General features: G+C 49.5%; 1 protein-coding gene across 1 annotated transcript in view; it reads left to right on the top strand.

The window, feature by feature from the left end:
• The first annotated feature begins 3662 nt into the window (after positions 1-3662).
• The window catches only part of PC (pyruvate carboxylase), a 133379-nt gene continuing 122024 nt past the window's right edge, over positions 3663-15017 (top strand). Inside the window, exons 1-6 of the mRNA XM_065407790.1 lie at positions 3663-3798; positions 4289-4473; positions 5806-5971; positions 6454-6599; positions 7800-7917; positions 8150-8301. Of these exons, the coding sequence (XP_065263862.1) occupies positions 3663-3798; positions 4289-4473; positions 5806-5971; positions 6454-6599; positions 7800-7917; positions 8150-8301 (903 nt within the window). The remainder of the gene's footprint in view (positions 3799-4288; positions 4474-5805; positions 5972-6453; positions 6600-7799; positions 7918-8149; positions 8302-15017) is intronic.

Consider the following 15017-nt stretch of genomic DNA (forward strand, 5'->3'; position numbering starts at 1 on the left):
AGTTCTGAGTGTTATCCACAACAGTGCCTGTGTTTTGTGGGGCTTTTTAGTTGCAATTCTCTCTTTAAATCCCTATCCGACATCCATTTCTCTTCCTGAAATTCTCTTACGCTGGGTGAGGTTTTATAAAAAGCGTTGGATCTGTGCAGAAAAACCAAAGTAGGAAAGCAGATCTAAGGGAGACAGAATTGTTCACGGTGTTGCTCCTGGCATGCCTAAAGCCTGGAGCGGCGAAAATCTCGTTAAGAGAGATTTGGAGGCGTTTGCAATCACTTTCTACCCTCCTGACTCCCAAAGAAGCCAGAGGAAACCAGTGCTGGGCTTTTCTTTTTATCTGTGTTTTGTACTTAATTAGAGAAAAGAAGGCACTTTTTGCTATTTTGCCTCCAGGAGATTAGGCGATTTGCTAACAAATTATTTCCATCACCGTTCGCTCCACGATGAAGCTGTTTCCTGGCCCACTGTGTGGCTTGGTGGAATGCTACCGGATGGGGGAAAGCAGTGACTCTGAAATGGACTGTGGATCATGGTGGTTACAATACTACTGCCAACTCTGGCGATATTTCAGAGATTGTTAGGCCAGAAGGGACTACTGTGGTTAGCTAGTCAGACTTCCTACATAACAACCCATAGGCCGGCCCTGAATTAATTCCCATTTCAACTAGAGCAGAGTTCTTAGAAAAACATCACAAGCTGATTTAAAAATGGCCAATGTTGGAGAATCCACCACATCCCCTGGTAAATTGTTCTAATGGTTAATTCCCCTCACTGTAAAAAAACAAAAAAAAGTGCACCTTATTATTCCTTGTCCAAATTTGTCCAGCTTCAAATTCCAGCCATTGGATCTTGTTAGACCTTTGCTAGACTGAAGAGCCCTCTGTTATCAAATATCTGTTTCTCCTGTAGGTACTTATAGACTGTGATCAAGCCAACCCGTAACCTTCTTGGTGTGTTTTCTTAAATCCTGGAGGCATGTGAGCCTGTCAGTTTTTCATTTCAAAACAATTTCTGTCCATTTGGTTTAGGGAGAAAAATTGAAAATGGGACCCCTGAAGGCTAAATAAAAATAACCGGATATTTATTCTTTTAAAAAAATCTCATGCTTTTTAAGCTGATCTCAAGATTTTGAGGGGCCTGACTCATGATTAGGGCCCTACCAAATTCACAATCCATTTTGGTCAATTTCACAGTCATAGGATTTTAAAAATAGTAAATGTCATGATTTCATCTATTTAAATCAGAAATTTCACGGTGTTGTAATTGATGGGGTCCTGACCCAAAAAGGAGTTGTGGGGGGGAGTCGCAAGGTTATTGAAGGGCGGGGGGGTCTTGCGGTACTGCTACCCTTACTTCTGCATTGGTGCTGGTGGCGGTGCTGCCTTCAGAACTGGGCAGCTGGAGAGCAGCGGCTGCTGGCTGGGAGCCAAGCTCTGAAGGCAGAGCCGTTGCCAGCAGCAGCGCAGAAGTAAGGATGGCATGGTCTGGTATTGCCACCCTTACTTCTGCTCTGCTGCCTGCAGAGGTGGGCCCTCAGTCAGCAGCCGCCACTGTCCAGCCGCCCAGCTCTGAAGGCAGCATAGAAATAAGGGTGCCAATACCGTGACCCCCCTAAAATAACCTTGTGACCCCCTCCCCCGCAACTCCCTTTTGGGTCGGGACCCCCAATTTGAGAAACGCTGGTCTCCCCCGTGAAATCTGTATAGTATAGGGTAAAAGCACCCAAGAGACAAGATTTCACACAGGAGACCAGATTTCACGGTCCGTGTTTTTCGTGGCCGTGAACTTGGTAGGGCCCTACTCATGATTTTTGAATGTCTGGGTTTGCAATGCTGGGACACCTGCTGGCTGTAAGCTCCGGGCATGATGCGGGGGGCTCACACAGTCACTCCCCATGCCTGGTAAAGTTTGTGGTTGGCGCAAAGCTTGGCAGAGGGGGGAAGAGCAATGGCGAAGGGGTCAGTTGCACAAAGGGAGCTGGGTTGCTGGGAACCTAGGCTCATTTGAACAAGGTGCGCTCAAATACAGCCTGAGGCAAGGGCGTACCTCCAGGCACAGGGCTCCAGAAAGGACTCGGTTCTCTAAACCAAATGACCGTGAGCTCCTGCTGCAATGCGATAGCTGAGATCGCACATGATCCTGGAGTGGATCAGCAGCGGGGGGTCGAGCAGGAGAGGGAAGTGGCATCACCTCTGAATGCGTCATCTGTGACTGTGATACTGCGTCCAGCTCTGGGGTGCGCACTTCGAACCACTGCAGAGAAAGAGCCACAAGAACAATCCAAGGGCAGGAAAACCTGCCTCCCAAGGAGAGGCTCATAACAATGCACCACTTTGCCCTACGTGTTGCTGCAGAGAAGTGGGGATCAGTGCCTATCCCCTTCCAGGGAGTGTGGAGCTTGGGTCACAGAGGGACAGCACCTAGCCAGTCTCTGTAGCCAGTTCCCCCACCCTGGAGCCAGATCGAAGCCGGTGCCCCCTAGAGGGGAAAGGCCCCATGTCCTATTTCCCAGTCCCCACCCTCCATAGTCAGCCAGTCCCCTGCCAGATTGGAGCTGGTGCCCTCTCAAGGGGAAAGGCCCCAGATCCCATTCCCCTCCACTCCGTTCTCTCTCACACACCCAAGCCCCGACAATATTATCCAGACCAAGCTGCCACTTTGCCTTTGCTGTGTTAGCATCTCCTTTGTTCCACTTGTCTCATTTCCAAGGACCCGACTCGGGGGAGAAGCCAGCCCAGAGCCTGACGACACCTGAAAGCTAATTTTGGGCCCGTGCGTCGGAGGCGCGATTGATTCTTGGCTGTAAAAATAAATCTGCTGCTAAACGCCTGGTGTTTTTTTTTTTTTACCACTTCCCTGTTTAACCGCAAGGCGCGTGCTAACTGCAGACAGGTTCCTCGGGCTGTGCACAAAGAGCCCTTTGCAGCTATTCGAGTTGAGAACGAAAGGGCCGGGTGCATTGCTGCCCTCCATTTCCCCCATGCTCCCTGGGGGCCACCCAACCAGCTGCTTCTATTTCAGGCACTCCCTGCAGCTGCTCCCACCTGCTGAGGGCTCTTGTATGGTCCCCCTCACCCCGCCATTCTCCCTCCTCTCCTACCAGGGGCCACTCTTCTCCCAGCACTACGGGGGGCCCGATCTCAGTCAGGGTCTGCGCAGCACCCAGCACAAGGGAGTCCTTGATCTGTGGATTTGTGCCGCTGACGGGGTCCCGGACTTGGTCGGGGTTGTGCAGCGCCTGGCACAGTGGAGGCCCTGATTTTGGTTGGGTCCTGTGGGTGCGGCTGGAACACACACAATAATTGAGATGAAATAGCATGAGGGTCACTCTGAATTCAGACCCATTCATCCTAGGGCAGAATTCACATCCATTCACCTCTAAGGCACTAGTCCCAGTGAGATCTCCTCCTCGGCTGCAAATAGCCCGTTTGCCTCTGGTTAGGTGGGGATCTGGCTGCAGGAGGCCACTGTTGGGCAGGCGTCTGGCTGCAGGGAGCCCTTTCTCTGGTATATTCATACCCCCAATCACTGAAGCAGGGGGTTCTTCTCCCAGCCCTGCCCCTGCTGTCCCTGGTGTCCAGGAGCCTTTGCAGAGGGTTACCTGTTCTCTACACGTGCTGCCCTTTGCATCACCCTGACCTGCCCCCCTGCGTGTGTCTCCCCAGATGCTGCAGCTGTGTTTCATGAGAGGGGGCCTCGGGTTCCTGGGCGCCAAGCGCCTCTCCCTGATCCATGCCGCCTTCCAGAGCACCCAGCGGGTGGAGTACAAGCCCATCAAGAAAGTCATGGTGGCCAACAGAGGTAAGAGATGCACCTGCCCCCGTTGCTACCACCCCTCCCAGCAGTGGATCCCAGCAACTCCTCTGTGGCCCTGCTGCCATGCTAAGGCCCCATCCTGTCCCATGATCATGACCCCCCCACTACAGGGGCAGAGGGTGTCCCCTCCCAGAGAACCAAGGCTGGAAGCAGGCCCCCTTCCATACTGATCCCAGCAGCCTTGGGTCAGGGAGCTGAGCCCCTCCTGCCCTACACTGAGTCTCCTTAGGGTGGGGTTGGTACGGTCCTCCAGGGCAATGGGGGAGGGAGCAAATACTCCATTGAGATGCCCTGGGTCGGCCTCCCCCTGGGAGTGATCAGCTCAGGCATCATTGACGTGCCAGTCACACTTGGGGCAGCTCCCCACTCGCAGTGTGATTGGCTCAGGCTCTCTGCAGACTCAGGCAGCCGGTTACACTCCTTTGCCTCCATGCACAAACCCCTGTGGGTCACTCTTTTGTGTGTGTGTTTGCAGGGGAAATTGCCATCCGGGTGTTCCGAGCCTGCACCGAGCTGGGGATCCGGACGGTGGCCGTCTATTCCGAGCAGGACACAGGGCACATGCACAGACAGAAGGCGGATGAGGCTTATCTCATTGGGAAGGGATTGCCCCCAGTCCAGGCGTATTTGCACATTCCTGACATCATCAAAGTAGCCAAGGTATGAGAGGAACAAGGGCGGGGAGTTACAATTAATAATTAATATTAAGTGTAATCGTGAACAATCATATTAGGGCTGTCACACGATTAAAATTAATTGCAATTAATGGGGACATAAAAAAAGGTCACGATTAATCGTAGTTTTAATTGCACAGTTAAACAATAATAGACTCCCAATTGAAATTTATTATAAATATTTGTGGATGTTTTTCTACATTTTCAAATATATTGATTTCAGTTACAACACAGAATACAAAGTGTACACTGCTCACTTTATATTATTTGTTTGGATTACAAATATTTGCACTGTAAAAAAGATAAACAAAAGAAATAGATTTCAATTCACCTCATACAAGTACTGTAGTGCAATCTCTATGGTGAAAGTGCAACTGACAAATGTAGAATTTTTTTTACATATATATACACCTCTACCTTGATATAACGCTACCTGATATAACATGAATTCGGATATAACGTGGTAAAGCAGCGCTCCAGGGGGGCGGGGCTGCGCACTCCGGCGGATCAAAGCAAGTTCAATATAACACGGTTTCACTTATAACGTGGTAAGATTTTTTTGGCTCACGAGGACAGCGTTATATCGAGGTAGAGGTGTATATGTAATTATTATATAACACAATTGTTATATTGTTGTATGTTGATTAATTACTAATAATTAATATAAACAATGTAAAACTTTAGAGCCTACAAGTCCACTCCGTCCTACTTCTGTTCAGCCAATTGCTAAGACAAATAGTTTGTTTAGATTTACGGGACATAATGCTGCCTGCTTCTTATTTACGATGTCACCTGAAAGTGAGAACAGGCGTTTGCGTGGCACTGCTGTAATATAAAGTGAGCATTGTACACTTTGTATTCTGTGTTGTAATTGAAATCAATATATTTGAAAATATAGAAAAAAATCCAAAAATATTTATAATAAATTTCAATTGGTGTTCTATTGTTTAACAGTGTGATTAAAACTGTGATTAATTGTGACTATTTTTTATGTAGTTAATTTGTTTTGCATTAATCGCTTGAGTTAACCGCTATTAATTGACAGCCCTAATTATGATTAATAATTACAAATTAGATTGGATTGGAGGTTCGGCTGGGAGTTCTGTTCCTGACTCTGGGAAGGGAATGGGGTCTGGTAGGTTACAGTGCAGGGAACTGGGTGCCAGGACTCCTGGGTTCTATTCCTGCCTCTGGCATTCAGCTGGCCCATCTCCATGCCTCAGTTTCTCTAATCTGCTGGGCACTTGAAGGCCTGTGGGTTTTAAAGAGCCAACACACCATTTTTCTAATGCCTCTCCCCCTGTGTCTGTGTCCCTAGGAGAATGAAGTGGATGCTGTGCACCCCGGCTACGGCTTCCTGTCTGAGCGTGCGGACTTCGCCCAGGCTTGCAGTGATGCTGGAGTACGCTTCATCGGCCCCAGCCCAGAGGTGGTACGCAAGATGGGTGACAAGGTGGAAGCCCGCGCCATCGCCATTACTGCAGGTAGGGGGCGCTCTCCCCTTGCAGCCAGTGCTGGCCCCAGTGTGGTGCTAGGGGCTGCTGTGCTGTAGGGCATGGGGTGGGAGGAGCAGTATGGGCTGCATTTCCTTGCAGGCAGGGCTGACCCCTGAGTGGCGCTAGGGGCCGCTGTGTTGCTGGAGGTGCTGCATCTCACATGGCTCTGCCCATGACTCACTGTGTAGGCAAGCCACTCTCATTAAGTTTATTACAGTAGTGCCTAGAGTCCCCGACTGAGATCGGGACCCCGGTCATGGTGGGCACTGCTTTGACCCCACCTGAAAGCAGGGCCCCTGTTGTACCAGGTGCTGTACAGACATACAGCGAGAGGCAGTCCCTGCCCTGAAAAGCTCATGTTCCAATTAGACAAAGGGTGGAAGAGGAAACTGAGGCATTGAGGGAGGACGGGATTTGCTCAAGGTCAGTGGCGGAGCTGGGAATGACATGCTGTATCTGTTCTCTCCTAGGGGTCCCTGTGGTGCCGGGCACTGACTCCCCAATATCATCTCTCAATGAGGCCCATGAGTTCTCCAACAAGTATGGCTTCCCTATCATCTTCAAAGCTGCGTATGGCGGAGGCGGACGGGGCATGAGGGTCGTGCGCAGCTATGAGGTACCACTGATTCCAGAGCAAAGACACACCTGCCCTTAATACACTTTTGGCTTCCTGGCCTCAGCTTCTGGGGCTGAGTGTGTCGGTGGCTTCTGTTCCTGTGGCTGGCGCAAGTGCAGCTACTCTGATTGGCTGGCGCGTTGATGGCGCGAGAGCCTTCTCCTATGCATCCCAGGTGAAAACCCCCCAGCCACAGTGCTGGCTTCCTGTGTCCCTGTGCCAAACCACTGGGCCCCAGAGCCGTCTCCCATGTATCATCTGCCATCTCTGCACCCCCTTGCCAGAGGACAGCTACCTCTCTTTAATTTCCCCTCCTAGAGGTCAGCTGGGGGGTGAAAACAGATGCGGTATCTTAGTGCAGTTTCAAGATAAACCCTTTATTGAGAATGGAAACTATATACAGAAATATGATAAAAACTTGCTGCTATGCTCAGGCTGCAGCCTGTGCCAGCCCTGCGCTGGGTTGCTTTGTCTCTGCTCCCAGCCTGAAGCGAGCCCCAGGAAACCCTGAGGCTGCATGAAGAGTGTACAGGAAGTGTGACATCTCTACACTGCCTGGAGGACTCACTCTATAGCACAGTAGAGAGAGAGGTGCCCTAATTTTACCCTTTGCTCCAAAGTGGATGGTAGCAGGGACTGAACTGGGGTGACCAGATGTCCCGATTTTATAGGGACAGTCCTGATATTTGGGGCTTTTTCTTATATAGGTTCCTATTACCCCCCACACTCTGTCCTGATTTTTCACACTTGCTGTCTGGTTGCCCTTGACTGAAGGGACCTTACGTTATCTTTATATTGGGAGCATGGGTGCTGGAGTGGGAGTCAGGATGCCTGGGTTCTATCCCTGGTTCTGGTGTGGAGCTTGGGCAGGTCTCTCTTCTTTTTGGTGCCTCTATTTCCCCTCCCACCCTGTGTCTTTTTAGACTCTGAGCTTTTCAGGGCAGGGACTGTCTCTGTGAAACACAAGGGAAAATGGGAACCTCAATCTCATAACCTCCTCAAAGATCACCAGTAAATCAGTGGGAAAACTGGGAATAGAACCCAGACTCCCAGCCACTTATACCCCAGCGGCCCAGCCCACCAGACCACAGTCCTCTCCTAGAGCTGAGAATAGAACCCAGGAGTCCTGAGTCCTAGTCAAATGCTCTATTCACTAGGCCACACTGCTGAGTCAATCTCTCTCCTATCTGCACCCTACAGGAGCTGGAGGAGAATTACACCCGGGCGTTCTCGGAGGCACTGTCTGCTTTTGGGAACGGGGCTCTCTTTGTGGAGAAGTTCATCGAGAAGCCAAGACATATTGAGGTCCAGATTCTGGGTGAGCCCTAATATCCCTCTGCCTGCCCAATCCAGCCCAGGATGAACTGGCTGACTCAAGGGGTGCAGGGAATGGGACGCAGGGTCTTTCCCCTCTAGGGGGCGCTGGCTCTGATCCAGCCCCACGGCTGGGGGACACTGACTGGGTGTTGCCTGCCTGGAGGCTCTTCTACACGTGATCCAGGGTCCCCAGTCCCTGGAAGGGGATCAGCATTGACTTTCCTTCTCTGCAGGGGACAAGTATGGGAATGTGGTGCACCTTTACGAGCGGGACTGCTCCATCCAGAGGCGGCACCAAAAGGTTGTGGAGATTGCCCCGGCAGCTCACCTTGACTCCCAGCTCCGTACCAAACTCACCAATGATGCCGTCAGACTGGCCAAGCAGGTACGAGCCACCCTGGAGATCCTGGGGCTGGGAGAGCAGGGGATTGCAGGTTGGGATAGAGGGGTATTGGCAGAGCTGTGTGTGTGCAGAGCCCAGGGCTGGGATAGCACGGGGCTGTGGATCGGGACTAGGGGAAGGGTGGTTGTGGTTTAATTGTTTATTAGGAGCCTTTGCAGTGTTAGAAGCTGGAAATGGGCGACAGGGGATGATCACTTGATGATTACCTGTTCTGTTCATTCCCTCTGGGACATCTGGCATTGGCCACTGTCGGAAGACAGGATACGGGGCTAGATGGACCTTTGATCTGACCCAGTGTGGCTGATCTTATGTTAACTTTCTGGTATCATCTGTTTCACCACTGACCCTTTTTGAAGTACAAAATTGTTTCCTTTCCATCTCAAAACATTAGCTTTCTTCGGGAGGGCGTGTAATCCGGTAACTAGGACATTGGGCTGGGAGCCAACACTTCTGGGTTCAACTCTGGGAGGGGAGTGGGGCATGGGGGTTAGAGCAGAAGTGGTTGGGCATCAGGACTTGGGGGAGGGATAGCTCAGTGGTTTGAGCATTGACCTGCTAAACCCAGGGTTGTGAGCTCAATCCTTGAGGGGGCCATTTAGGGATCTGGGGCAAAAAATCTGTCTGGGGATTGGTCCTGCTTTGAGCAGGGGGTTGGACTAGATGACCTGCTGAGGTCCCTTCCAACCCTGATATTCTATGACTTTTCCCCTCTTTGTGCCTCAGTTTCCCCTCAAAGTCACTGTCAGAGCTGAGGATAGTCCTGATTCCCCACCCCCTTGCTCTGACCACTAGACCCCACTCTCCTCCCAGAACCAGGGATAGAACCTAGGAGTCCTGACTTCTAGGCCTTCCCTCTGCGTTAACCCCCTAGACACCACTCAGCCTGGAATAGAACCCAGGAGTCTGCAAATCTACCTCGTTATCCACCTTCAGAGCCCTCCTCAAAACTCTCCTTTGCTGTGATGCCTACAAAAAACGTGCCAGTGGTTAGGCTGTTAGTGTGCTGAGCCCGCTGCCCATCGCGCTGCCCAGGACTCTGTTTACTTGTAGTTGCCCATCTGGTTCCATCCATCTCTTGTCCCTTGCCTTATCCTTAGGCTGGAAGCCCCTGGGGGGCAGAAACCCTCTTTTTGTTCTGTGCATTTAGCACACTGGGGTGTTGGTTCATGATTAGGGCTCCTAGGCGCTACTGCAATTCAAATGGTAAATAACAAGAACCCTGACCCCCAGCTCAGTGCCCTTGTCCAGTAGTCTCGAACCGGCCCATGCTGACAGCTCTCTGAGTTCGGGAGCCCACGTTGTGGGGTGGGGCCCATCTGTCCATCTCTGTCACCCACGTTCGGTAGTCGAGTCCTTTGCAGATGCACTGGAGATGGAGTAGCTGAATCCGATAGGCGTTAAGAATGATGGATCTTGACAGAGCCAGGGCCCGCTGTATGTCTTAATTAGCTGGCGTTCATTCCCAGAGCACCTGATTTCGGTTGTGGGGACTTGATGGCTCAACTTGCCAGCCTGATTGCATCCTGCATGGCTATGGTGTGTGGCCAGGAATCCTCTTCATTATTAGGTGTATTATGGTGGCGTCTAGAGGATCTGACTGAGATCAGGACCCCATTGTGCCAGGCGCTGCACAGACCCCGACTGGGATAGGGGTCACCGTTGTGCTGAGTGCTGCACAGACACTGGCTGATATCAGGGGCTCCTTAGTGCCAGGCACTGAGCAGACGCAGAGTAACAGCTCCTGCCCCAAAGAGCTCGCAGTCTAAATAGTAAAATAAGGAGGGGAAACTGAGGCAGTGAGTGGGGAAGGGACTAGCCCAATGTCAAGGGTCTCCACATGCTACCATAATACATATAATAACACTACAGCTCTGATTTCCTCCTGCAAGAGGTGGTGGTGGAATGTAGAAACTTAAATCCACTGGCTCTGTTGTATGGGAACACACCTCTTGAATGTCCGTTGAGAACCCCACTAGGATGCTCCTAGGCTCTGCAGTTTAGTAAAGCATCACTGCAGCTCTGAGCCAGACTAACTGCAGCGGGGAACTGGGGTAATGGAATCTGTCAGCTGCCCCCAGCAGAGCAGTGAGCTTGGAGTGTGTGCTCATGTGTGAGATGTTGCCCCCTGCTGGAGATAATGAGGCTGGTGTGAGTGTGTGTGTAGTTTGGATTTCCCTTTGTGCGCGTGTACCAACGTATGTGTGTGTGCACAGTTTGGACTTCCCAGTGTGTGTGTGTGTGTGTGTGTGTGTGTGTGTGTGTGTGTGTGTGTGTTAAATGTGAACTTTATCCAAGCATCAGGACTCCTGGGTTCTATTCCCAGCTTTAGGAGGGGAGTGGGGTCTAATGGGTTAGAGTAGAAGGGGCTAAGAGTCAGGAATCCAGGGTTCTCTCCTTAGCTCTGGGAGGGGAATGGAGTCTAGTAGTTAGAGCAATGGGGGGCAGGGAGCCTGGACCCCCAGGTTTTATTCCTGGATCAGGAAGGGGAGTAGAGCCTAGGGGTTAAAGCAAGGGGCAGATTTCAGCAGCTGGATAGGGTGTGTTGAGGTTGAGGGTGCCTTGTGTCTAAGAGGAGACAGGAGCAGGTTGAGGCTTCATCTTCATGGAGGTGAATCATATTCAAATTTCTGCAAGGCTGGGGTTTTTGTCCCAACAAGCAGCATGAGATGGGGCAGGGGCATCTTGCAGATTCTGTCCTGGCAGTCGTGATGGGTGGCATCCAGACTGCAGCAAGGGAAACTGGGAGTTAAGATCTGTCCCATCCAGAGCAATGGGGTTGGGGTAAACACGCCTTGGGATGCCCAGAACCACTTTCTCCTTCTCAGGGTGTTCAGCTCAGGCTCTCTGCAGACTCAGGCAGGTGTCATCACAAAAGAGATAAAAGATCAGGATGAAATTTTGAATCATAACATGTTTTCAGCACAAAATGTCCTTTTTGTCCAAAATGAACATTTCATAAAGTCACAGATTCCAAGGCCATCAGGGAACATTGTGATCATAGTCTGACCTCCTGTAGAGAATACAGGCCAGAGACCTGCCCCCAAAAGAATCCCTAGAGCAGATCTTTTTTTTTTTTTTTTTTTTTTTTTTTTTTGAAAAACATCCAATCTTTGATTTAAAAATTGTCAGTAAATGGAAAATCCCACCCCAGCCCTTGATAAGTTTTCCTAATGAATAATGACTCTGTTAAAAATTGACACTTTATTTCCAGTCTGAATTTGTCTAGCTTCAACTCCCAGCCTTTGGGTTGCGTTAGACCTTCGGCTGTAGACTGAGAAACCCATTATCTAATCTCTGTTCCCCATGGGAGTACTTACAGGCTGGGGTCAAGTCATCCCTCAAGCGTCTCTTTGTTAGCTAAATAGCTTGAGTTCTTTGAGTCTCTCACTGTGAGGCATGTTCTCTAATCCTTTAATCATTCTCATGGCTCTTCTCTGGCTCTCCGATTTATCCACATCCTCCTGGAGTTGTGGATACCCAAACTGGACACAGGATTCCTGCAGACTTTGCACCAGGGCCAAATACAGAGGCAAAATAACCTCTCTAATCCTGCTCGAGATTGCCCTGCTTATGCATCCAAGGATCTCATTAGCTCTTATGGCCACAGTGTCGCACTGGGAGCTCATGTTCAGCTGATTCTCCACCACAACCCCCAAATCTTTTGCAGTTACTGCTTCCCAGGATAGAGTCCCCCATCCTGTACGTATGGCCTACATTCTTTGTTCCTAGATGTATACAATGACATTTAGCCATATTAAAACGCATATTGTTTGCTTGTGCCTGGCTTACCAAGTGATCCAGATCCCTCTGTATCGGTGACCTGCATTCTTTCTTATTTACCACTGTCACGGAGTTCCCGGGCGATGCTTTGGAACTGCTCCCCACAAAGCCAGTCAGGACTTTGGGGAGCCTTCTTTTCCTTTGAGCAGACCGTCTTTATGGCAAGAAGCTTACACGGCTTTACCTCCTGGGTTTGACCTTGGAGCATTTAGCATATGCCCCTCCATGCGTTTTTCACAATGAGTCCGCCCAGGCGGGGTCCTGGGGAAGCCAGAGGGTTCTGCACCCCCACTTTGCAATTAGACGTGACTCTTGGCCAGCCAGTAAAACAGAGGTTTATTAGATGACAGGAACACGGTCTAAAACAGAGCTTATAGGTACATTGGCGAACGGGACCCCTTGGCCGGGTCCATTCTGGGGTTTAGAGAGCCAGACACCCCCGGCTGCACTTCCTTCCCCTTTCCCAGCAAGCACCCAACTGAAACCCCCTCCAGCCCCTCCTTCTCTGGGCTTTGTCTCTTTCCCGGGTCAGGAGGTCACCTGATCTCTTTGTTCACCTTTAGCTATTTCCTTGCAAGGGGGGGAAGGGCTCTGGCCATTTGTTGCCAGGGAGACAGAGTGTTAGTGATTTATGCACACTGGCCTTTATCCTTCCACCTAGAGACTTAAGAAATGCATAGGGGAAACTGAGGCACCCACACAGTATTCAGAGAAAACATTAAGAACAGTCCCACTTCGTCACAACCACTCCCCCCCATTTTTGTGTCATCTGCAAACTTGGTCAGTGATGATTTTGTTTTCTTCCAGGTTATCAATAAAAATGGTAAATAGCGTAGGGCCAAGAACCGATCCCTGTGGGACTCCACTAGGAACACTCCTGTTTGATGACAGTTCCCTGTTTACAATTACATTTTGAGTCCAATCAGTTAGCCAGCTATTAATCCATTTAATGTGGGCCATGTTCATGTGATATCTTCCTAGTTTTTTAATCACAATGTTGTACCGTCCCAAGTCAAATGCCTTACAGAAGTCTAAGTGTATTACATCAACACTCTTACCTTTATTAAGGAAACTTGTAATTTCATCATAAAAAGATATCATTTGTTTGACAGGATCTGTTTTCTATAAACCCCCGTTGAATGGCATTAGTTACATCCCCGTCCTTTAATTCTTTATTAATCGAGTCTCGTATCAGCTCCATTATCTTGCCCAGGATCGATGTCAGACTGACAGGTCTATAATTACCTGGGTCATCCCATTTACACTTTTTATATATTGGCACAACATTAGCTTTCTTCCAGTCTTCTGGAACTTCCCCACTGTTCCAAGACTTATTGAAAATCAACATTAATGGTCCAGTGAGCACCTGAGGCAGTTTCTGTTGAACTCTTCTGGCGTTTTGTCAAAAAGCTAGAACGGGAAAGTGTTAAGGCCTGGAGCAGGACCCATGACGCTAGGCTCTATACAAACCCTGAACAAAATCCAGACGAATCACTCTGGTGAACAGAAGATGCCAGGTGCTCATAGCAATGCAGGAGGACTGTTGAAGCAATCATGGTCCCTTTTCCCCCAGTTGCTTGAAAAATTTTGTATGGGACAGTTTTCCATTGGAAAATACAGTTTAGCTGAAATCAACAGGTTTTGCAGCAAGCTGTCAGTTTCAGCGAAATCTTAGCACTTGGGTTCAATTTTTATCATTTTGATATTTCAATGTATTTGGTTTATACTAACAACAACAACCCCCAGCTCTTCACTACAGCTTTTAATCCCATGATCGCAAAGCGCTTTACAAAGGAGGCCAGTAGCATTATCTCCATTTTACAGATGGGGAAACTGAGGCACAGGGAGGGGACAAGACCTGCTCAAGGTCACTCAGCAGTCCCATGGCAGAGCTGGGCATAGAACCTACAAGTCCTGAGTCCCAAGCCAGTGCTTTAGCCACTAGGCAACACTGCCTGTTTTTTTGGACTTTGCTATTATATTAAAATATTTATTTAATTTTTATTTTTAATTTAGGATTTAATTCTAATTTAGTGTTAATTTTTAAATTATATTTATGCATATTATATTTTATATTATGTCAGATTGATATATATTACATTTAATAATGCCTAATATATACTATTTCATATTTTGATATCATCTAAGAGCAAAAACGAAATGAAACGATAAACTGGAAATTGATTGATTTGATGGCCTCAAGTCCAAAGGTTCCAGGATTTTTGTTCTGCGGGAAATTTTGAAAATTCGCCTCCGAACGAACAAATAAATAAATCGCGGAATTCCCCATAAAATGGAAATTCTGGTTCCCGAAAAATTCCAGGCCACCTCTAGTGATGTGACACATGCTCAACTTCGGGAGAATCTGGCTGGGGAGAGGGGTGTGCAGAAAGTCTGGGAGTCAGGACTCCTGGGTTCTAGCCCCAGCTCTGGGAGGGGAGGGGAGTCTAGTGGTTAGAGCAGGGGGGCTGAGAGTCTGGACTCCTGGGTTCTAGTCCCAGCTCTGGGAGGGGAGTGGGGTCTAGTGGTTGGAACAGAGGGGCTGGTTTTATTCCCAGCTCTGGGAGGGGAGTGGGAGCTAATGATTAGAGTGGGGGGTGGGGCTCAGGAGACAGGACTCCTGGGTTCTACCCTTAGCTCTGCTTTGTTTTTTGGGAACGTGGGCTGTCAGAAGGAGCCCAGGGTTCCAGCACTGGGAGAAGTGATTTGTGCTGATACTGCGGAGCGTTGTGACAGCCGGCTCTGAGTGGTGACATTAGCAGCTGTTGTCTAAGCATGTCCCTTCCCCCTCTGCACTGGGTCCCCATTGTTCCTCTGTGAAGTGAGTAATTACCAGACTTCCTAACGAACTCAGTGCACTTCCCACTTGCTGACGGCATGACAAGTTGGGGCAGCAGCTGTTGAAATCGACACCCCTA

This window comes from Emys orbicularis, chromosome 7 (assembly GCF_028017835.1).
Source record: "Emys orbicularis isolate rEmyOrb1 chromosome 7, rEmyOrb1.hap1, whole genome shotgun sequence".
Lineage (NCBI taxonomy): Eukaryota > Metazoa > Chordata > Testudines > Emydidae > Emys > Emys orbicularis.